The sequence below is a fragment of the Pleurodeles waltl genome, chromosome 6, assembly GCF_031143425.1.
Source record: "Pleurodeles waltl isolate 20211129_DDA chromosome 6, aPleWal1.hap1.20221129, whole genome shotgun sequence".
Taxonomy (NCBI): Eukaryota; Metazoa; Chordata; class Amphibia; order Caudata; family Salamandridae; genus Pleurodeles; species Pleurodeles waltl.
In genome coordinates, this window is record NC_090445.1 from 758,098,918 (window position 1) to 758,123,335 (window position 24,418).

At 40.1% G+C, this 24,418-nt stretch overlaps 1 protein-coding gene across 2 annotated transcripts in view; it reads left to right on the forward strand.

Moving 5' to 3' along the window:
* Positions 1-24,418, forward strand: part of NRAP (nebulin related anchoring protein) — a 337,786-nt gene that overhangs the window by 186,605 nt on the left and 126,763 nt on the right. For both annotated transcript variants that reach the window (XM_069239330.1, XM_069239331.1), the window contains 3 exons: positions 2,099-2,203; positions 12,081-12,188; positions 19,126-19,437. In XM_069239330.1, the coding sequence (XP_069095431.1) occupies positions 2,099-2,203; positions 12,081-12,188; positions 19,126-19,437 (525 nt within the window). The remainder of the gene's footprint in view (positions 1-2,098; positions 2,204-12,080; positions 12,189-19,125; positions 19,438-24,418) is intronic.

The window sequence follows — 24,418 nt, forward strand, 5'->3', positions numbered from 1 at the left end:
TTATGTCATTAATACAGGCCTCCACCAGGAGAACATTAACATTAATGTCTCATCCTGGCAACAAGTACAATAAATTTGACCAGACTGAAGAAACAGCATGTTACCATGAACAACGAGCTAACGCTGAGCAAAACTCCAGCAAGAATATATTTTTCACTCTGGGAACCACCAATCCTTTGTGACTGCTGCCTTGTGTGCCTCAGTTCCCGAGGAACACTGAGGACCTTGTAGTCTTTGGGAGGAGAGTATAGGGTTTCCTGGGAACATAGTAGACCCTAAGGAGACTAGGGACATTGTTTTTACTCATACCTTTGGATCCCGCAATAAAAAGAGAAATTCTTGGGGCATTCCGAGAGGTATATTTAGTATTATTTTTCTGGATCCCTGCCATTATCCAGCTAATTTTATTTCTGAACTCCCAAGAACTCTTGGTTGAGTCCACCCCAGTAGAATCATCTTACCGGGGTGTGGATAGACAGCCGATGATGAAGCATGCCACTATTAAGTGGGAGAGGCGTCTAGTCCAAATCTTGGAATGGTCCCATTAGCTGGTAGGTATGGGAGGTTAGTTCTGTTTGGATTTCTCAAAAATGTCTTGCTGGACAAAAGGTCCTGATATTGAAGAGGTGTCCCCCAAAGCCTAGGTACCATAGTGTGGTTAGTGATTGGATTGGGAGAACGTGACTAGATCTTTTCTCTCACTCTCAAAGTGTGGCATGTGACCTTGTAATCTTTATCTGGGTCAGCAATCCCCATACTTTTAGAAAAGGTGACCCACAACAGGGAATCTTGAACATGTTCTTCTCCTGTTCCTGGACACCAGTGTTCTTTTCCTGATGGTGGGTCCATCCACCAGTACAAATTTATGGTGGTGTCCTGACACCTAGACTTAGTAAACCTCTGTTCAGTGTCCTCTCTGCACAGCTGTAGTCTCCTTTTCTAGACAGCATCTTAACCTCTTGAAGGGCTGCTTCCAGTACTCTATGGTCAGCTGGCTTCTCTCAAGGCAGATGCAGCTCCAGGGTTATAAGTAGAATCTGTTGCACTGCTGCTTAGTCACCAGGCATCTAGGATGATGATTCCACAATGCAGGCTCTACCACTGAGGGATGTAGACCATTAATACCTTTCTTTCAATAAGCAGTTCCCGCTACTCCAGGCAGTCTACATCTTGCGTTGCAAGGGCCACAATCAGGTTGTACAATTTGATGTATTTCAACAAAAAGAGCTTTACACTGGAGCTTAAGTAAGGCCTACTCATACTGTGGTGTGGGTCCTTGCACTGGTCAGTAATAAAGGTGGCACACTAACTAACCTGGGCTCATAGCAAGTAGTTATGCTAGTCTAGTGTGCAGACAACAATGTGGATTCCAGAGATGTATGCCTAGAGCTGCTTTCAGCCAATTTTTGAAATGTGTTAGTTTACCACAGGCTGGTCAGGCCAGTCTCTTGTCAATCTAAGTCCTGCAGGAAGGGAGTGACGATTGGTGTTCCCTGAAAGGGGAATCTGAAACAAAGTGACAAAAAAGAGACAGGCCTTCCATCTCAGCTACAATGCAAAACCATATGCATTAACACCTCTGTTGAAGAATGCATGGGGCAGGGACTGGCCTTGCAGTTTAAAGGTGTTACTGCCCTACTCTTTCCTCTAACAGCTCTGGTTCACTTTAAAGAACCAACCTTGGAAATGTTCCTCCACAGTACATATCCTCCTGGCAGGCTCTCTCCTTTCTCTTTCTTGTGTACCCTTAACACACAGGTGGTCCAAAGTGGATTCATGTCCCCTTCCAGTAAAGTACAACAGATATAGTCAACACTGATACTAATCCACATACATGCGCAGTGCACATACCCTCTGACAAAGGACCTTTACATTTTGAGGCTCTAGTTATGACTTCACATTTTAGTAATAAGATATTCTACGTTAATGTACATTATGTTTTTTGTTTAACGTGTTATATTATGCAATAGACAATCCATTGCTGTGCATACACAAATAGGAATTGGATGTCAATTGTGCTTTGTTAATGGAAATAAATGTTACCTTTCCACAAATATAGCCTAATAATTGTTCTTTTGGTCCGTTCTTTCACCAACAGCTCACATACAAGTCAGGAGGAGAAGAGCTTCGTCATCACTACACAATCAACTTGGACGAGCCCCTCTTTAAGCAGGCCAGAGCAAATGCTGCTAATCTCAGTACGGTAGGTAAAGCTTCATCAGCGCCCGAGCACTGTTTTACCATTGACCATTGAGGGATACCTTTCCTTGAGGTATGAGTGAGTGTGCATGGTAGCGTAGGCTGAGTGCAGTAGGTGTTTTGTTGGCTAAGCATTTGGCAAGTCATGGGCCTAGAGGTTCGGATGGATGCAAGCAAAGTATTTTCTCCAGGTAAATAAGGCCGATTCTAATCAGTGTTCAGATTTATTTATTCTTTTCAGCTAAAAGCCATAACAACATTAAAATATACTCATGATAATAATAAAACTAACACTACATGATAACACTGCACAAAAAAGTTAAATACTACATTGAACTTTACTATTTACATTACAATTCACACAAAATATTTAGCTCAAATTTTTGGTTTTCCAAGTAGCCTAGATGTAACAAACCACTGACATAAATTGATTCGATATCAGGTGTTTTGCACTCTTTCTAGTAATTTTGCATTCAAGTAATCAATAATGCTATTGGTTCTTGTGTGTCTGAGGGTTTGCTTGTGATCTGAATAGCTGACTGAACACCCATGTTAGATTGAAAAATTTGAATAGTTTACTATCCGTATAGATGGTCTTTCAGAGAGCAAAGTGGTGCTCGTTGGTGTTAATTATGGGACGGGACTGAAAGATACTGCTGATAGACTTCTGATATACCATTGCTAGAATGGATCAAAGGAACCTGACATCGATCCTGAAAGTTAGTCAAGGGGTCTCTACCTATCAGTAAGTATTGGACTCTCTGAATGGTGGCTTTCTGGATTAATGTAGCTACTGGTATACAGATTCCCAGAGGTAATCTGGCATGGATTCTGACTTCTTCAGGTGTGGAGGTGCGGGAGACGCAGAAGTGGTTCCATATGGGTATGCCAAGCCTCTTGGATCAATCCTGGGAACCAATCTTACCCTCAAGGAACTCATCGCTTAGAAAGCTAAGACGTGGCTTCAGAATAGCTGTTCATGCCATTGTACTTCTGGATGTGGAAGGTGCAATGCCCTGCAGGATGGTCTCCCACTACCGCCCTGAAGGACATCCTGCTTCCAGTAGCATGCCTCATTGAGGGCCTAGAGAAATATGACCACAGCATACCTACTCTGATGGAACTCCACTGACACCCCTTGCTTGCTGGCAGCACCTTCAAACCATGCATCACCTACAAAGCTATCATAACCAGCACCCTTGCATATCTGGCTGACAAACTCACCATCTACTGTGGCTCTGAGCACACTCACAGCCATGGCGCTATAAGACTGCAGACAAAGAAGTGCAAAAAAGAAAAAGAAAAGGCCAAAGTTCTCTATCATAAAACCCAGGCCCTGGAATGACATCCCTATATTGCCCCAACAGTGGACCAATTTAGGAAAGAGCCAAACATGTGCCTGTTTTAAAAAACATCACATCAGGATGGAACAGCAGTCCACCTTCATGCTTAGAGACCAGATACCCTTCCAATCACATATCCACTGTGCTTTGGACCTCATACAGTCATCTGTAGCCTTTCGTATAAGTTTGAGCTATATAAGCACTGCATAATACATACATTCATACATAAATGTTTTTTAGTGAGCAGTAAGTGAGTGACATGCAGCACAGCAAGTAACAACTAATGGCTCCCAACCTCTTCGGCTACCAACCTTTTCGGCAAGTTACTGGGCACTGGGGGAACATATGCTTCCAGACTGAGTGATTCTTCCATCACACTTGAGTACCCAGCCACGTCCCAGAAACCTTTGCTTTTCTGAGCTAGGGGTCATTGGTACCAAACCTTTTCTTAGTTGGACTAGCGCGGGATAAAGATGTATGCCATTCCTACACCTGCTCGCAAGACAATGGGTGTCTCTATTTCCTGTTCAATACCAGGATAGAGGAAGCCATTTCTGGGAAGACAAACAGACTCATTCCCTGATTACTAATGGCCTGATTTTAGATGTGATCATTATTTCGTGATAAAATCCAACACATAGGTGCTGGGAATTTATTGGGTGAGATAATTATCACCTAGTACAGGCTTTGCACAGTACATGGGGCATAATGTGTGGATCTCGGTGTTTACAGAATCAAAATTCACTTGTCCTGCTGCTTTCAGTGTCTTTTCTCCCGTTAAATTCCAGCGAGTATGACCTACAAAGAATTAATGTATGACGAAATTTCTATTGGAACTAGTCTCTACCAGGTGCTCTAAAAAAGAAAAAACTAATAATTCTGATATGTGTAGTAATGGAAGTTATGCACAGATCGTAAATTATCGGGCCACTCTTAATAAAACCTTCAGGAATGGTTATGGTAGGCATGTCCAATAGGAAGTGAAGCAATAATATGTTATCTCACCAGGGCACCTACCCAGACACAGTTCCACCTGCCAAAAGTAGGTGGAAATCATGCCTGTTCAATGGACGGATAATGGGGAATACATGTGGAGACGTGTATGGGTTGTGTCCTGCATGTTCAGCCTAAGGGATTCTCTTGTTTAATATCCTGTCCAATTTGATGCCACAACATCCTTTTGAAATGGCAAGCAAGTAAACACAAATCTCTACCACAGAGGACATTTTATATGTGCTGACGTGGGTTTGGATGATTACCCATCTTCCTGCGAGGAGTCTGACAAACAAAAAAAAGATTTAATGGGACCACCCAGTAAATGACATCATGATACTATCAGAATCCAACCACGCATTCTGGCACATTCTGAAATTTTAATTAGTTGTGATAGGTGGTGATGCAACGTTCTATAAAAGGAGAAATCAATAAAATGTATTTTCTTTCAGTGGCACTTTAAAGGGCTTGCCACTGCATTTTAGATTGTCACCTGTCCCATGTGACATTACAGAAACTGTAAAAAACATGACCCATCCCGTCATGCCGACTTCCATTCCTTACATACGTGGTAAAATTTGTATTCTGCAATTTGGTTTTTCAGTAGTGCTTTCGTTACAGTTTTCTTTGCTTCACATGTTTTCTCTCCTTCCAGTAATCCCTTTTGGAGTTAGTTATGGTCGTTTTCTGCACCAAGCACAATTTTTATCTCCGTGAATGCACAACTTTCTTGATTTCTTTTATACTACTGCTAGATGTTGTATTGATATCCATTTTTCCTGAAACAAGAAGGTATCAAAAATCAGGAAGCCCGCGTGAATTTCTCTCCATGGATTAAGTTATCTTAAGTCAAACAGGGTTGAGGGATTAGATAGGCTCAGTTTATCAGCTTGTCCATGAAGGATGAGAGCAATGCAGACATGACAGGATCCTGAAGAATTGTCTACTGACTGCTAACTGCACACTCCCTCTTTAAATCTTCAAAGAAATTCGGATTACATTTACAACACAGAGCCTTTGGTTACTAAAAATAAAAAGATCTTTGTAACAAGAGTTTTCAACTCTAAAAACAGCTTTTTAGACTCATCATGGCCAATAAGGCACCACATCTCTGAAAAATAATTCAGCCTGCTTACCGCATGCATTGCAAAGTGTTAGATGCCACCCAGAGACAAGGTGGCAAAAGATAAGATGCCAGCAAGGCGTTACTGAAACAGCAGCACAGGATGTATCCTGCTTGCTGAGTAGGCCAACGTTCTTCATTGAAAATTGAATTTCCCTTACTCTTAAAACATAATTTTATTTTTATGATAAATGTCTACAGGCAAATTGCTGCCTTGAGATTACTTAGATCCAAAACGATTTTTGTGCACCATTAAATCTTCCCAAGTTTATAGACAGAGTTTTCCACAATATTTCTTCCCAGTCACGGATCCTGTGATGTCCATGAGACTGGCCATTTGGAGGAGCACATACTGGGAAAACAGGCAGAAGTTAAAGGGATCCCACCAAACCTACAACCACATGGAAGGCTATAGACTCCATTATTTTACTTGTATTCTACAATATCTCAGTAAGTGGAGCTGTGGACCATTCCAGTGTTGGGATGGGATATTGAGAGCTGGACGCTAAATGCTGAAAGTCCTTCTCCCTTTTAGCTTTCTCTATGCCTTACCAAAAAACGGTCTGACTCATTCCTGAAATGTTGACGATTTCGCATTGTAGAAAAGATTATGGGCCTCCAGCTAAATGTTTCTATTAGTTGTCAACAAAATAATAAAAGAAAAATTAACTTTGCCATTTTCTTAAAGACATCATTTTTCTGTCAGACCTGGGGACATCCTAACACATAGGACACGCACCAACATACCCAGACACACTCATTTCAGTTTGTCAGGAAAGAAAAGAAGACTACAGTACAAAATTCAACAATACCTTAAAAGTGTTTCCACATGGCTGGTGCTAGCAGCAGGCTTTTCATACAGTCAGATGTTCTCATCTGCTCTTAGGTGTGCTCACGGCCGGCATTAGGGCAGTGTGAGTGGTGTTGCCGCACCGAGTGCTGGCCTGGATTGGGGGACGCTGACCTCAGGGCGGCGCTGTGTTTAACAATAAATTATAAAACTTGCGATTTAAAAGCACCTACTGAAAAGTTCCCAGTGCGTCCAGCCTTCAGGAAGCAATTAAAATGTCAAAATACCACTTGTGAATAATGTTCCTGCGAGAGAGAGATGGGAGTTTTGTCCAGTGGCAGTTTTGACTCACCATAGAGTAGCGCAGAGGGTTAAAATATTCCTGCTGCAAAGAATAGAACTATATTTTATGTGGATAGCTGAGTGGATTAGTAGAGCCAGCCTTAACAAGCGCTTTAAACAAATGAATGAATGTGAGAGGGGAGCTATGGAGAGATGAGGGGCACATTTGCTGGCTGGTAGTGAGGGAATCTGAGAAGGTGGTCATGGAGAGGGTGGGCACCAAAAAAGATTGTCGCACATGGCGCCACTAGTGCTAAATATTGCCCTGGATGTGCTATTAAATTTATGCAAACCTTAATTACTGATATTGATTTGATTTGATTTGAAAATAATAGAGCACACCAGTGCCCCAAGGTGTCTTGACTTTGAGATAAGCTGAAGCCATCCTCTTGTGTCCTGCTAGAGAATTAATAGTTCACATGTCACCAGGTATTAAAGAGATGTAAACAACCAGGTCTTTAGCATCTTACGGAAACAGATGAAATTATCTTGGGTTTTAGAAGAAAGTGGCATCCTATTCCAAAGTGTGCTGGTGGAATGAACAAAGCTTCGACTGCCCCTGATCGCTTTCTTAAATCTAGAAACAGCCATAGATCTTGTTGATGCTGATCAAAGAGCTCTTTTTGGCGAGTACCATCTAAATTTCTTTCTAAGGTACTCAGGAACATGTCCATGCAAAGCTTTATGTGCCAAGAATAATGCTTTAAAAGCAGTACTTTTTTGACAGGGAGCCAGTGAAGCTCCATCAAGGCATTCTTTGCAGACGTATGTTTTGGTATGTTTTTAAGAAATCGGCAGGCAGTATTTTGCAACATAAGGAGTTTGTTTAGTGGTCTCTGTTTAGTGCCAACATATACCGCATTAAAACGATCTAATTGTAGATAAGACTAGAGAAATAACCACTGACTTTTACAATGCAGAAGAAATAAAAGGTAATACCTTCCTGAGCATTTTTATAATAAAAAAGCATGATGAGATTAATTTATTGGTCTACTCCACAAATGATAACTCAGCATCATATATAACCCCTACATATCTGACATTACCAACCGGTGTAGGGAAAGTCCAAAAGAATTAGGCTACCAGAATTGATTCCAAAATGTGAGGTATTTCCCAAAAAAAAGAACTTTGTTTTTTTGAGAATTTAACTTTAAGCAGTTATTTCTCATCCAGTTTGCAATCTCTTCCATACATTTGTTGAATCGGCCAACAACATCCTCAACCTTACTAGCGATAGACACCACATTCTGGTTGTCGTCAGCATATGCAATAGTAGCAAAGTCAAAAGAGTAGGTAAGTTTAACTAAGGCAGCCACGTAGATAGTGTTGGACTAAGTGATGACCCCTGGGGAACACAACCCAGAAGAGTAAAAGCTTCCCAGCTATACTCTCCAAGGGCCGCTCTTTGTTCACAGCCTTCCAAAAATGATGACAGGAGGTTGAAAGCCTAACCAGATATTCCTATTTGTGTTAACCATTCCAAGAGCCCCTAATGACTGCCAGTGTTTCAGGCTGCAGAAAGGTCTAAAAGGACCACCTCAGCCCACCCATCTTTATCTATGATGTGCCTGGTTTCTTTTGAGACTGCAACTAAGGCAGTCTCAGTGCTATGGCCTGACCTGAAACCGAAATAAGACTCTTTCAAAATATGATTTTTGTCCAGGTACTTTGACAAGGTTTTATTAATGTGTCTTTCGATGACCTTAGCTGGAAAAGGGAGTCTCAATATTGAGCAGTAGTTACTTTCCATATTAGAATCAAGTGACAGTTTTTTATCAGTGGTAAAACTGTGGCCTATTTCCATTTATCAGGTAAGCAACACTCCTTTATGGTTTTATTAAGAATGGATGTCATTACTGGAGCAACTTTTTGGGCTACAGCATGTAACACTTTGGGTGGTCTTGGATCAGAAGGAGCGCCCGACTTGGTGTGCAAGATCAACTCGGTCACCTGATTCTCTGTGACAAAAGGGAAACAGTGTAACTCTGTATTTTAAAGTATGAGAGAAGCAGAATCAGACCTTTGCAATGGTAAAGATCTCGTGAGGTCAAATTCAGTCTAAATAGTTTCTACTTTGTTTTAAAAATGGAGTGCTAACTTATCACAGAAAGACTGAGTGGGAAGGGGACCTAAGGAAATGTCAGGCCTGACTAGACTCTGAACTGTTTTTAAAACCTTTCTCACTGAGTTGGCAGCCTGACTAATTTTCTCTGAGAAGTTCTTAGTCTTCCTTTCAACTATTGCTCTTTTATAGTCCTCAATCTTTCTTTTATACATAATCTTTTCCTCCTCATTATAATGTAGTCACCACAGCATCTCTTGCCTATGGCATTTTTGTTTCAGTTATCTTAGTGATTGAGAAAACCAAGGCTCCAAAGGAGTTTTTCCAAAATAATTTCCACATTTTTCAGGTACCAGCTTGGAAGCTACCTCTGACAGCCATTTATCATACAGTACTGCTGATAAATTAGAATCCTCGGGGCGTATCAGCATAGAGTCTGCCAGGAATCCTTCCAAATCTGCATAACTCAATTTGTTCCAGGTCCGGTATTTTTTTAGCGCACCACTTAAAGCTACTGTATAATTGTAACACATAAGATCCAGTTTAAAATGCTCCGCACCGTGGTCAGACCAAATGATGTGAAGTGACACTTTCATTGGAATAATTTGAAAAAATGTTGTAAAGAATATGGCCAGCTTTTTGTGTGGTATTCTTGACCAGTTATTTCAAATTAAAACAGCATAAAGTTTCTAATAATAATAGAGAACCTTTATTCTCATTATCCTCTAGGTAATAATTAAAAGTACTTAGGACAGTGTAATTGGGATAATGGACACTTGTCTCCACAAGATTACATAGTGACTCAAAAAACTTTGCCTTAGGGCTGGGGATCTATAAATTACTGCTCTATAAAACGACTCCTGTTTAGTTAACTGGCAATTAATTAGAAACACCTCACAATCCTCTAAAATCAATTGTCTACATGACTTTTGAAGCGGTTTAAAAAGGATTAAAGTGATCCCGCCTCCCCTCTTACCCATCCAATCTAATCAGTTGAATACATATCTAGACGGGAGTGCAGCTGCGAAATCTAGGTATGAAGCTTCATCTGCCCACGTTTCTGTCAGAAACATTAAATAGGGAGTGTTAGTCTCTAAAAATTCTGATAGCTCATACTTATGGCTAATAACAAAGCAGGAGCTAATCAAAAATCAATTAAAAGAATTAATAAGAACTACCTTATTTGGAGGTGCTTTATCATATGGCATCAATTCTTCGTGTCTGCAAGTAAAATCACAACAATTACAATGAAAACAATCTTCTTTATTCATGCAGTTAATAAGTGTACAATCAGTTCTCTTACCTACATGATTAAGCTAAGAATTGTTTCCCTTCTTGGGGACAAAACTGCCAGGGGTTCTGGTGCTAGGCGTGATCCTGGTGCCAACGGGTGCAGACAGGCTTGCATGTGCTTTAAGTACTTCCTACTTTAAGATAACTAGAGCGTCAACCTAACAAAATGATGCATGAGCACTCTAACAGGCGAATGTACAAAGTGCCCCAAAAAGAAAGTGACTACATGCAGGTAAAAACAGACTGTTAAAAAACCTTTTTCGATTAGTGCAATCTGCTAATCTGGCAGGGAATAGAGTAATTCAACAGCTAATGTTGCGCGGCCATGAAGTTGCGCTATCGTGCTTCAAGTAGTTCCTACTTTAGGATAACTATTCACCTGTTTTCGATCCATGCTTCACTGTGAAGAAAGGAAAGGTAATTTTTCTTCTGCCGTGGACTCGTTTTGTTGTGTCAATTTCCAACACTGAAACAACTTTCTCTATTGCTTTAATAATGTGCCTGCCGTACATATAGAATTTTCTTCTTGATAATTTGTTCCAGGAAATTCTCCTTATGCTAGTATATTAGTGGCTTATGTGAACCTTTTGAGGACATGAAAATTGGCTAGTAATTGTTTTGCATGTTAGTGTTTTTCAAAGTGAATTTATCCCTTGGTATTGCAGTCGTAACATTGTTCTAATTATGTTCTGAAAATTACCAAGGTTTTACATTGACATACTGTCAGTTTGTATATTATATTAATGATAAATGTATACAGTGTGTCATACTACACTTCTGCTATTCCTACACTCTGTAAACAACAGTTATTACTTTTACCCAATTTAATGATTCTCAAATATGCTGACCGCTGAAGGATTGAAAGCTGAGTTTACTTTGCTGGAATTCGAGCTAGTTACCTTCTAGTCACAGCTGATGTCAGCGGCAAGAATAACCCAATAAACCATATTGTCAGCTACTGTGTATTCCTACAATCTTGTGTTTTTAAATGTATAGCGTATACATTGATATGTGATATTGAGGCAATTTCTCTTGAATGCATCAAAAACTACAAAATTGAATTTTGAACTTCTGAAAAGCACACAAATCAAAGTGTGCTCAGAGTACGTCAAGATTCATTGAAATTAATTTCTGTCATTCTAAAATTAAGCAACTCCAATCAAGCTTGGATGAGTTAGAATGGGAATTTCATGTTTTAGCTTTACCCCACCAGATAGCTCCTTATTAAGTTTGACTTGCAAATATTGTTGTTTAGCTTCCTGATAATAGTTGTTAATGCACCATGCTTCCCGATGGCTAATCTTTCATATCTCAAATGAGAAACACAGATTTTGAGTTGGTAGCAGTTGTACAATATAGAATCAAGTAATCAAACTTTAGAAATCATAGGAGCTGAAATAGAAGGCTGTATATGAAAGCAGTAAATTCTTCAGAGTTGATTAGATGTTTATTGTCAGTAACTTTGCCTCTAGCCATAGTGTCATTTCATTGCAATTCAGTCAAGAAAACAAGGGTTTGAATCATGATTCAGATCATTAGTATCCTATTCTAATTCTACAGAACCTTTTAGTGGAGCGCTAGAAAAACACTGGGCTTGGAACAAATTGAATAATGCAGATTTGGAAGGATGCCTAGCAGCCTCTATGCTGAAACTCCCAGATGATTCTAATTTAGATATTATTACTCTTAGATATTATTACTCTTGAGATAGTGTCACAACGGACTGAAATAAGGCACTGTGGTGATTTTCATGAGCAAAATATGCTGTAGCATAAGTATCCTTTGTCACCAATAGCTTGGACGTCAGATTTAAAATATATATATTTATATTTAGTGAAAGAAATTTGAGTTTACTACAAAGTAAATCAATCAAATGTGGGACAAGTGTGATATATGTTTCTTACCCAAGTCTCTCTTTTGTTTTCAACTCTTTAGACCCTCTACAAAAGCAGCTGGGAGAAACAAAAGGAGAAAGGGTTTGAGCTGCGTCTTGATACACTCTCCATCCTGACAGCTAAGGCCAAGAGGGATCTAGCAAGTGAAGTGAGTACAAGAACAATATCATGTTGCATTGAAGAGTACACCCCACAGAAATGGGAACATACCCTGGGGAACAACAGTAACACACTCTATAATAGGAAGTTATCAGCTACATAGTCTCTGTGCTGTAACAACATCTCAGGATCCCCTCCCCCCAGGTTTACTCAAAATGGAAACACTCCCTAATACCAGGGTGTGTTTGGAAAGGTGCACCTTTTCACGACGGGTAACTATGATGTAGCATTGCATATGCAATAAGCCCTAGTTAGAAAGAAAAATAAAGTACAACATTTTCATCCAAGTATTTCTGAAATTATAATTTCAGGATACTGCACACAATTTGGGTGTTGAGAGACACATTTATAATATTAGGTCCTCCACAACCCACAGCTTAACCTGCTTCCTCCTCAAACTCATGCTTTCTACATATTCAGACTTCCAAGCAGCAGTACTGGGGGTAGGTGAGGACACTCCAGAGATTGTACTGTTCCTTATAACAAAGCATGAACAGCCCTCCACTTAGTGCAAAACTTACTAATATTACTTTACAGTGTATTAGCAAATTGATTACATGAATATGTTAGGACCAACAAAAGCCTGCAAAGCATTGACTGAATCCAGAGTCTCTCCCAACTCACTATTTAAACCCAAATGTGTAATTTAACTCCGGCTGAGGCATAAATGAATAAAGAAATTATATCATACACTACAGTTAATTATTACATATAACTCCCTAATTATCTGCAAATCAGATTATATGAAAAAATAGCCAGAATGGGGATACAAATTGTTGATTAGCAATCCCAATTACTTGAATGGTCTTATGTGTTCCTTTTACACTAAATTTCTTACTTTGAAATAAGATTAATTACTCACTGTCTTCTGAAAATGATGTCACTAAGAATACAAAACATAGGAATTCAAGAAAGCTCACTAAAATGATAGAAATAGAATATCGACTGGTAGAGTGATGGAGGAGATTAATTATTTTGGATTCTGGGGAGATATTACAATTTAATATATTGAAATGCAAAAAGAAAAAAGACTTGTATAACTGAGAAAGTGTTTGATCAAGTCACATTTCTCCTGCAACTTATCACTTGTCTAATGTCAATTATTATTCAGTCTGAGATAGTGGACAATGCAAAACTAACCAGTGGGTTGAACCCGAGGGCTGTTTCTATCCTCAACCATCTTGTATTCATGTACCTGACCTTGCACATAACAATACAGTCATGTTTGAGGATGAAAGTGAATTCTCATTATCTAGGAATCTTAATATTAAAAAGGTGATGGGAGATGAAAATGAATTACAGGTTTTGCCTGTTACTTGATTGATGACGATGTTTATTGATTTAGTCCTCCAGTAGGTTATCACTTACTATTTATTAGGCAGACTACGCTGCATTTACTATATCCTTTTCATCAATTGTGTTAGATTATATTATATCTAGTGATCTGAAATTAAAAAGTATCTGTGAATGGATAATTGTTTTTTAACATTTCTGAAGCACAGATTGTTTTTATATGCTTCTAATTTACAGAGTTGTATGGTCCTTTGTTGAGCAAATCTGTATCGATGCATTTGGCATCATTCCTTGGTGCTTTTGTATTAGAAACGATCCCTCTATTAACATCAGTTTTCCCTTTTCCGTTAACTGTTTTAGACCTTTATATTGTCCAATGTCTAATTTGCCCTTTCTGAACAAGCAAGGAGTGGGCTTTGCCACTGAGAGTAATAAGATAAAGCAAACATGTATCAAACCTGATAAGACCAATATATTTGTTAATTTGTATTTGGTTGCAGCAGTTCTGAATTCTAAATCTGTGAATGGTTCTTCCACATAAAGTACCATATGTTAATTGTGTCCTTCTGTGTTTGAGTATAGCAGAAGTAGAGCATTGTATTGCTAACCTGTGCACCAAGTGGTGCAGCAGTATGCTTACAGGAAACATGATGGTGATATGTGACACTATTTAGGATTTTCGAATCCAGCTGTAATGCTTACAAAGCAGTACACCAAAGGGTTGTCAACCTATTAAGGTTTTATATCTATTGTTCTATCACTAACTTAAATTCAAGTTGTTACAATTTGCTTTTGGTCTGCTTGTTGAATCCAGGTTTGACCAAATCTGTTACTAAATATGCTAATTTGTCAGCATTAGTTTATTCCACTGGGTTATCTGGCAACAGCATTTTAACAGAAGTAACACATGGTTTACAAGAAATGAGGGAAACTTTTTTTAATGCAAATGTGATAATTGTGGATGCCCTAGATTACTTCAGAATTTAATCAGATGAATTTGAATGATAAGTTTTTAAAATGTTTTACACTATTTAAACCTTGTTAGAGCAGGAAGAGGACCTCTTCCCTCATAGATTATGCTTTTATCACATATATGTAGTGTCTATGTGTGAATTGTTGATGTTTGAAGCCTTTGATTTAAGCGATCACGGTAGTCTCTTTGTGCACTTAAATTAACCCCATAATGCATTCTAGTAGCTTTGATTTATTAATTAATTATAGTTGCAGTAATAATCAGGTCACATTCGTGGAAAGGTAACATTGGGAAGTCTTGTAATTCCTGGTTCACATTTAAAATATGGAGTTGATTTAGATTTGATATTTATATCATAATTATATAGGAGTGATAGCTCAGTTGTCTATAGTGGTTTATTGTGGCCACAAGAAATATTGATGGAGTAAATAGAATAGAAAGCAGATACATTAAGTGCTGCTCACAAACTAAACTAAGATGGCAGAGAGAGAACTTTGCTTGCAGTTAAATGGTGGTTTTCTACTCGGTTGCCATCAGGACAAAGGAATTTGAGGGATGTTTGGTCAGTTGTACCTAGATGGACTTATCATCATAAAAATCCAGCCCTTAGTAGCAAAGATAATTGGTGTTCTTATTATAGCATGTGATTTGGTAAACAAAATAGCTTTACAATGCCATTGTCTGTTACCATCAGTAATTGCAAAGCCTCACACTTAACCGTGCCAGATGTTAGAGGTCTTCCATTGATTTCATGTAGCTTTTGAGTTTTCTCCTTCTCCCAAATGGGAATCTGTTTCTTTGTCAGAAATTCATACTCAATCTATCTAGAATCTCCTGAATCAATAAGGGCCTGTAAATCAGCAGACCAGGCGGAGTTATGATCATTGCAGGTGCATGAAAATGAGCCCTATCAGTGACAGACTTTGAAAGGGTACACCTGCTTGTCCTAAGTATGTAGTTTAAGTACTACCTGCCTTGTTTCCCCAACCTTTGCGGATATTGTTGAACACAAAGACATCCTTGACCCCAATGTAAACAGATGTCCTTTTATCTTGCCCTGATTGCTGACAGTACCCCTTCATAAAAAATCTCCCTTCTGAAATCTATTGTTTCATCTTAGCCACCTGGGGGAATGGACAAAAGAAACAGGTTCCCAAGAGAGGTCAGATGCATCATACCCCTTCGAGGCAATCAATTATTGCAGCTTCCCATGATTGATTCTCAAGCCTAAGATAGATTCTGCTTCCTACTCTGGAGGCCCATCCACTAGAATAGCTGGTGGAGCATGACCCTTTGCCAGTAGATCTCTTCCCTCCAAACTTTACCCCCTCTGCTATGCAGAAATTTGTTAAATCAATCAATGCATTCATAGTCATGAATCCGTTCACTACAATAAGGTGTCTTTTAATTCCTCTTTTAGTCCCTGGTAGAATGTGACTCCTGCCACTTTAGCCATCCAAGCAGAATAATGATAACTATAGGACACCAGTTCTCAGGATCCTTGTCTTAGAATAAGGACATCAGTGTATGATGTTTGTGGTCCTCTTTCATTTAAAAAAATGGCTGTGATCAGAGCATTCTTCATTAAGATGAAGGAAACCTTTGCTTTAACAGGGGTAAATTGTAAAGGTCTGGATAGGAAGAGTAATTGACATGGAGCTAGAAACGTTTTAAACATTACGGGGTCACTGGCATATTTCTCAAGTAGGGATAGCAAGGGATGCAAATAGGTGGGTAGAATGTTACTAGATTTAATGCAAGCTCCAACCTTCGTTGAGGTGTTTGTTGTCAGCATAGCTACACCAGAAACCACTAGTATTCTTGCTGCCATGATTACAGGTGAGGCTAATTGATTTAAATATGATGATATGCCCATTATTGTTTGGCATTAGCAAGATCATCTTGTATTTTAGTGATAGCATGGGCTGTAGTCTGTAAAGGTTTCTCTGTGGGATCCAAGTCCAACTTATGGGAGGTCTGACAAATTATTAAGCTAGACTGACAGAGATAGGTCTGCTGATAGTTGAGATCCTCTCGCCTCATCTACGATAAGCATCTCACACAGTATATGTGACCTATAGAGAATTGATGCAGAGAAAGAAGTGAGAGACACACAGATGCCAGTCATCGGCATCAGTCATGAGGTCTTCTGAGGCAGGGCTTTTTGAATCAGATGTAGGGCAAGAAAGGAAAAGGGAGCACAATTTTAGAACTGGTAACTAGAAATAGTGGCAGAGGAATGGCAATTTTAGCAGTGTACCACATCCACAGTAGATGATGCTATGATCAGCCCTTTCACCAACTGGTAACAGGTAGAGAACATGAGGATGCTACAGTGTGATAAATCAGAAGCTTGATGGTAGAGCAGCCAACAAAGATAAACATATAAACAGAAGAAGTTACTGACTATCTAGAGGGGGGACCAAGAGGAACTGAAGAGGCACAAAATAGCAAAGTGGAGGAACATAAAGCCAGGTGTCAAACGTATTTGAAAGTAGAGAAGCTATGCACCTATACAGTTCATTGCTAGATACTAAGCTATGTGGGTTGGGGAGGGTTTCAATTCTTGAGATGCCATTGTCAGCCTGGAATTATAGACCCAACAGGGAATTGAGTGAATTCCCATCAGTTAGCGTTCTAGTATTTCCTTCTGATCCTCCACTGCCTGGTTCTTCAAAGTCTCTAGTTACTACCCATGTTTAAAGAAAGGCATTGAAAAAGACAATTCGACCCAGACGATTTCTTCTTTCTCACTGCCTGTATCCTAACCTGACACATAGGTACAAACCATGTGACCACATTAATTTGTGAAGGTAATCTACACAAGGGGCCTTCACCCTTATCTGTGAGAAGAGCTATTTATGTTCAATGAAAACCATCTTTGAGCTACTAATCTTATTAGTATTGTAGCAGAGTCCAAATAGACAAGATTACATTAGTAGCCACCATATGCAATATTACTGGTAGTGATATCGTCCATGCATCAGGGAGGATTACATTATGGAAATACAGCAATTTTTCTTCAACCATTTAAACTCATGAGTTGTGAAAATACACATATTTTTGTGTTGAATAGACACTTTCAATTTTGATTTACATATATAAATTCAACTAATCAAAAGCGTCTAATTTAGTGACTGAGTTGCACACAGGAGAGCTAGTTATAAGTGCTGAAGAGCTAGCAGTGACTCACAAGCTACTCATTGGAGAAGCCTGATCTAGTCCCATAAGACCAGTGTCAGTTAACAGCCTTACCTAATTATGTTAATATACATAACATAACTTTAAATATTAAAACTAAAATAATTTTGGATCAATTGGTTTATACTCTCCATGCTAGTGGATAATAAATGGTAAATTTGTGGATATTGTAAAGAGCTATTAGTATCTTGGGGTCTCAATGTCCAATAATTTTTCTTGGTCCCTCCAGCAAAGGCTATTTTTGATGAGTTTATGCATTTCCAATTTTTAGGGTGCATGGAAGAAGAGTGCGCTTCTGTTAATAAACTGCGCTTCTAGAGTTAGTAATTGTACTGCAACCTAGCTTTGCAGTACGTCAACCACCACACATGACCACTCTGCAACACACATCCACAAACAATAATGGAGACAGGGACTTAAAATTACACCTAGGTTCAACCCCTTTATAACTATATATTTTGTTAATGTTAAAAAATATAAATATAATTATCAGACGGCTATGCTATTATTTTAAACTTTATTATTAAACTTAATTTTAAAACTAAATGAAGTTAAACGTTTACACTTTTGTTAAAAATGAAAAATAATTTAAATTAATTCAACAAAACATTTAGCAAAAAGTAAAACTTATTAAAAATAAACATGTTGCTGCGGATGGGATTTTTTATTATTCTTTAAGACATATTACCTGTAAATTAGCTCAATACATGTAAATTAATTAATTAATTCATACACATTTAATTTAATGAGGTAATGTGCTGTAAAAACAATATTATATTAGTTCCATGTTAATAATACATATTTTTAATTATTTTACATTTATATTAAAATATGTAAAAAAATTTAAGAACAATCAACTTGAATAATTTCCCCAGTACTTTCCCTGAGGAAGATTTGCACCACAGTGGGCGAGATCTCCGCCTCATGATGTTGCTCATGAACTGGCCCACAATCTGAGATCTCATCCTTTCGAAATCCGTCCTGAAAATGATCAGCATAAGAAAGTTAGTCACTATGTTGATACAGTTTGAAATTAAGGAATTGAGGAATTAATGCAGGGGTCTTCAAACTGGGGGGCGGGCCCCCCCAAGGGGGGCCTAAAGTAATCCCATGGGGGGCCCCAGGCCCTGGCCAAAAGAAGCATCTCACAGATAAAAGTGTTTTGTTTTAAGCAGAAACATGTTACTGCATTTTTAAAATGGCAACAGTATTTAACTGCAATGTTTAAATACATCTAGACATATTTAAACATTGCCAACTTTATAAAATATTTGAGAAATATTCTTAAGGGGGGGGCAATGATTTTTATTTTCACTTGGGGGGGCGCGGCATTAAAAAGTTTGGAGACCACTGAATTAATGTCTTAAGTCTGCTGCTAGATAACAATGCCCAACAATTGTACCACATACCAACTACTGCATGACAAACAACTTTTTAATGTTTTCTTTTCTGCTTCTAGATAAAGTACAAGGAAGAATATGAGAAGACGAAGGGGAAGTTGATTGGCATCAAGGGGGTAAAGGGTGACTCACAGATGGCACATTCACTCCAGATGTCAAAGTTACAAAGTGACCTGGAGTATAAGAGGGGATTTGAGGATACAAAGACCCACTTCCACGTCTCCATGGACATGATGGATTTGGTGCATGCCAAGAGAGCTCAGACTTTAGCCACAAGCCAAGGCTACAAAACAAGTCTGCATCATTACAGTGCCCTACCTACAGATATGAGATTGGAGTGGGCAAAGAGAGTCTATGCCCTGCAAAGTGATGTGAGTTCAGAAAGCTACAATAATTGTCTACTCCTCTTTATTCAGCAGAATTAGGGAACAGTATAACCAAGGTTATATGGATGAAAACTATAAATATACTACAGTGGTGGACTAGAAACTATAAGTAGCCCTTATGATAGTGTATTCATGCCAGATCTCTAATGTACTATGTGTGTGCAGTGGGTGAATTATATTGTCTACAGGAGTATTTGACTGGGGGGGAGGGGCAAATTTTGTATGTCTTCAAGAATTGCCTGAGTGCTGGGTGCCATGCTGAATAGCTGATGATCCTGCCATTAATATTCCACCACTGCCTGACTTGTCCTTTCCTCTTGTATATTGGGTCAGAAATCACTGGTTTAATGAGGCAGGCAAATGTGGGGAAATAGTAAGGTGCAGACTTTGATGGAGGTGTTGCCTTCACTTAAGTCTGAATAGATTCAGATGTGCTCTTGCACACCCATTTATGCCGTGGGTGGGTTCACCTTTTGAGCTATCTTTTAGTTTAAGTTTAGTTAAATAGATTTATAAAGCGCATGGCTACCCGACTGCCTCCCAGCGCTGAAAGAGGATGAAGGACTCACAATGAGAAATTATGCTGGAAAGAGTGGAGTCTTCAGTTTACCTCCAAAGGAGAGTTTGGAATTGTCCATTCAAAGTGACAGGGGGGAGGGAATTCCATAGATTCGCTGCTATGAATGTGAAGGACCTACCTCCCCATCTTGTTTTTTTAACACGCCAGGTATTAATTAGAGCAGCAGATGAGGATCTAAGGGATCTCTCTGGGATATAGGGTGTGATCATGCGCTTGATAAAAGAAGGTCCCCTATCATGAAGAGCTCGATGTACCATACACAAAACTTTAAAATTTAGCCTTTGGTGGATAGGAAGCCAATGGAGGGAGGCTAAGGCTGGTTTGGCCGATGCAGTTCTGGGGATGGCCATGAGTAGCCGGGCTGCCGCATTCTGCACTATCTGCAGCCTCCTTAATACACAGATGGGAGAACTCAGGAACAGCACGTTCCAATAGTCTTGGCGGGATAATATGAGTGCTTGAATAATAAGTCTTTTGGCAAGAAAGGGGAGAGATTTGAAAGTTTTTCTAAGCATACTTAGAAGATTGAAGCAAGAAGCCGCTAATTTTTTTGCATGCATCTTTTCTGCATTTGAGCAGACCCTTCCTCACTTAGGGCGTCATTATGACATTGGCGTGCTGGTAATGTCATTCTGGTTCAGGCCACACACCTGGCCGGAACCCTTCCGGCCCTACTTTGAGTGTTTCTGCCTGGCGGCCCGGCGAGAAACATGGCCTTAACATTGCAGCCGGCTCCTACTGGAGCCAGTGGCAATGTGGCAGTGCTGCGGGTGCAGCAGCACCTGTCGCACATTCCACTGCCTGTAATTTGGGCAGCGGAATGTGCGATGGGGCTGTGCATGGGGGCCCCTGCAGTGCCCATGCAAAGTGCATTGGCAGTGCAGGGGCCCTTAAGGGACCCCCTGAGTTCCCCATCCCTCTAGCCTTTCCATGGCAGTGTAAACCGCCATGGACAGGCTGGCGGCTGGGGACTGGTAATCCCCAGGGCAGCACTGCTTGCAGTGCTGCCCTAATGGATTACAACTGCTGGGACAGCCAGGCTGCAGGCTGGCGGGAGCCTGGCGGGAGCCTGGCGGGAGCCTGGCGGTGCCAGCTTTTGGACCGTGGCAGCTCCGTCATAGTCATAATGGGGTAGTCAGACCACCACGACCGTGAAAGTCCGATTGCCACTGTGATCCTGGCAGTCTTGTGACCGCCGAGGTCATAATCACACCCTTAGTCTTCACCTGCTCACCACAAGCCTTCTTTTTCTAAATCCCTTTCCCACTAGAAAAGGTGCAAAAAACTTTTTGGGGCACTTTAGGATGATTATTTTAAAATTTATGATAGAGACAAAGCAAACAAAAATACTTTTTTCTTCGATGATACTACATTTAAGCCCTTTTCCCATGTCTTTGGATAGTCTATATAGGCCTGGTAGTCCTCAGGGAACGAGTAATTGAATAAAAGAGCGAGTGAGTGATTGAGTCATGATTACCATGTGTATCAGCAACACCATGGAATGAACAAACTTTTGACGCATATTATTATTTTCCCAGTACATGTGTACCTGTTATTGAAACCTGAAAGAGGGCGGTGAACATAAATTACTTTTTGATGTACCATTCACAAAATGGAGCACACTTAGAAGAAGGTTGTGTATTTAAAATGACCAGAAACTAAAATGCTAATCTTTGGTGTCAATTAACTTATTTTCATGTGTTCTAAACCATGATATGTTCTTTAAAGATTATCAATATTCCTCCACTAAGATAGATCCAAAGATTAATTTGTAGCTGAAAATCCTGAATCCCACAAACTTTCCTTTGCAAGACTGCACACTCAACCAGGACAGCAATCTTTGTCCTAGCAACTGTGGAACCTGTTCTGCAGGACTGTGGCCAATTTTGACTTAAAAAGTTCCGTCAGGGGTTTAAATGTGCCCAGTAATTCACAGAGAAGAAGTGCAGTTCACCAATCATTGACTTTACATGTTGTGGTCTCTTTTCTTTATTATGTAAGAATGGGATGCAGAGTGTCCTGTGACGTGGCCTGTTGCCTTTCCTTTGCTGCAATCCTCCATTAGAATGTTTGATGCAGTGAGTGTTCTGGTGGACAGTTGTATGGACTCACTATGGATAGTCAGTTGGACCAGTGGTCTCAATATGGTTGGAGATTAGGAGTAAGTAGAAGGAACTACTTCACAAGACTTCAGCCTGTAAACCAAAGGACTACAGGGGCATTTGAGGCCAACTGCACATCCGTGAGGTACGAGCCACAGTGACTGTGCTGACCCTGATATGATCCGCGACCTGTTTGCTTGATGTCTCTGTGCTGCAATGTGGTCGGAAACTGGACTGACAGTCTTGTAACAGGAGACTGCAGCTAATTTGCTCTTGCTGTTGTATGGCAAATGTTTTCTCGATTGTCTTCCTGAGCAACAATAGCTGTCTGATGTGTTGATAGTCGGCAAAGTCATCAGGACTATTGTTTATGTTTAATTTTTTCACTAGTAAGAAGGTCCGTTTAGTTTTGAGTGCATCAAGTAAAATGCCATATCTGAGGGATGCATTGGCAATGTAGAGGAGTGACGAGAGTGCTTCTCTGTCCCGTGATTTCACAATGGGGAATTAGAGGAAGTTGACCTCATACATGGTCACTGATGGTAGTGAGTATTTCAGCATGGTTGGCATGTGTGTGCATTTTGAAAGAATTGCACTTAACCGTGTTGTAGGAGGAATGGAAAAGACGGTAGTAACTTATTTGGTGTTGTTGATGTGCTACCTAATATTGACTGTATTTTCAGTGAAGAATTGGTAGCAATGTTTTTGTTGGTTGGTTGAGAATATTGAAACGGCTGGGATTAGGTTGATGCAACATTTGCAAGCTTAATTTAAATGCTTGTATTATGGACTCTGCAATTGATAACTACTGTTGTGTTTATGTTTTGTTGTGAATTTATTATGTTATGATATGTTAAACAAATTTATAAAGTCCATGGCAGCCCCAAGGAGCTTCCCCGGGCTAACATAAGAGCTGGAACATACTAACAGAGATTAAAATATCCACGTTTTCAGTAGATTATGAAGCCCCACTGGCATTGTGGTCACTGCAGCCATGGCAGTCACATGAACCAACCACACCATCATTCACTTTCAGATCATCATCCCTCGCCACAAAAAACCTGCCACTGCAGGTTTGGCCAGTCGCAGTTGGAATTGGTCCCATATCCTATGCCAGAACTAGATCAACCCCATTGGAAATGTAACTAGCAGCATCAAACAATTGAACTAGTGAATCAGAGACTGCTCGACTTCCTAGCATAGGTTAAAAGGTACACAAAGGAACTCCGATCAACCAAGCACTACTTCACACAACTTTAATGAAAATGGAGAGCCAGTCAGAATCCAACCAACAAGACCACCTTCAGAACAACCCTAAGGAGGTACAACCAACAAGTCAGAGAACCCAGGAAAATGGCCCTAGCTGAGCACATAGAGCACAGATCCTAAAGCAACAAAGAGATAACAGCACTAGCATCCACCACCACCTCATCACCCCTCCCCACACCTTTGTGATAAACTACCGGATTCTTCAGTAACAAAATTGCAAATATCTACAACAACTTCGACCCATAACTGAACCCCATCAGTCTTGCCTCCGGCCTACCCACAGAAAGCTCTGGAAATGCCATGAATACTTGGAAATCAGTTACCACAGAAGAAAACTGCTAACATCATGAGAACAATCCACTCCAGAGCCCCAGCCAGCCCTTGCCCTCACCACGTCTAAAACTTGGGTGTCTACTTGATCAGCAAAGCACTCACCTGCATCCTAAACAACTCCATCGCCACTGTTGCCATTCAGGTAACCCTGGAAACATGCAACAGTCAGCGCACTAAAAATCAAACCTTCAGCAGACTCCACCCAGCCAGCAAACTACTTTCTTATTACCCTAATACCATACCACGCCAAAGTCATGGAAAACTCCATGAAAGAGTGACCCACAGACCACTTCGACCTACACCAGCTGCTGGATACCACTCAATCATGTTTTGGACTCAACTGCAGCAGTGAAACAGCCCTTATTGCAGCAACCGACTACATCAGGCTGATCCTCAACCAAGGAGAAACAGCAGCTCTCTTCCTGCTCGACCTCTCAGTGGTCTTTGACACAGTCTCCTTTTCCACCCTGATCAGAAGACTCCACAATACAGGCCTCCAAGGACCGTCCTCAACTGGATCTTTCGCTCCTCGCTGGAAGAACACCAAAAGCCATTATGCAACTCTACACTTTGAAAGAGAGGAGCCTCATATGTGGCATCTCCCACCGCATCAACAATCTCCCCTATGCAGATGATACACAACTGACACTCTCCCTTACAGACAAGGAGCCTGTGACAAGAA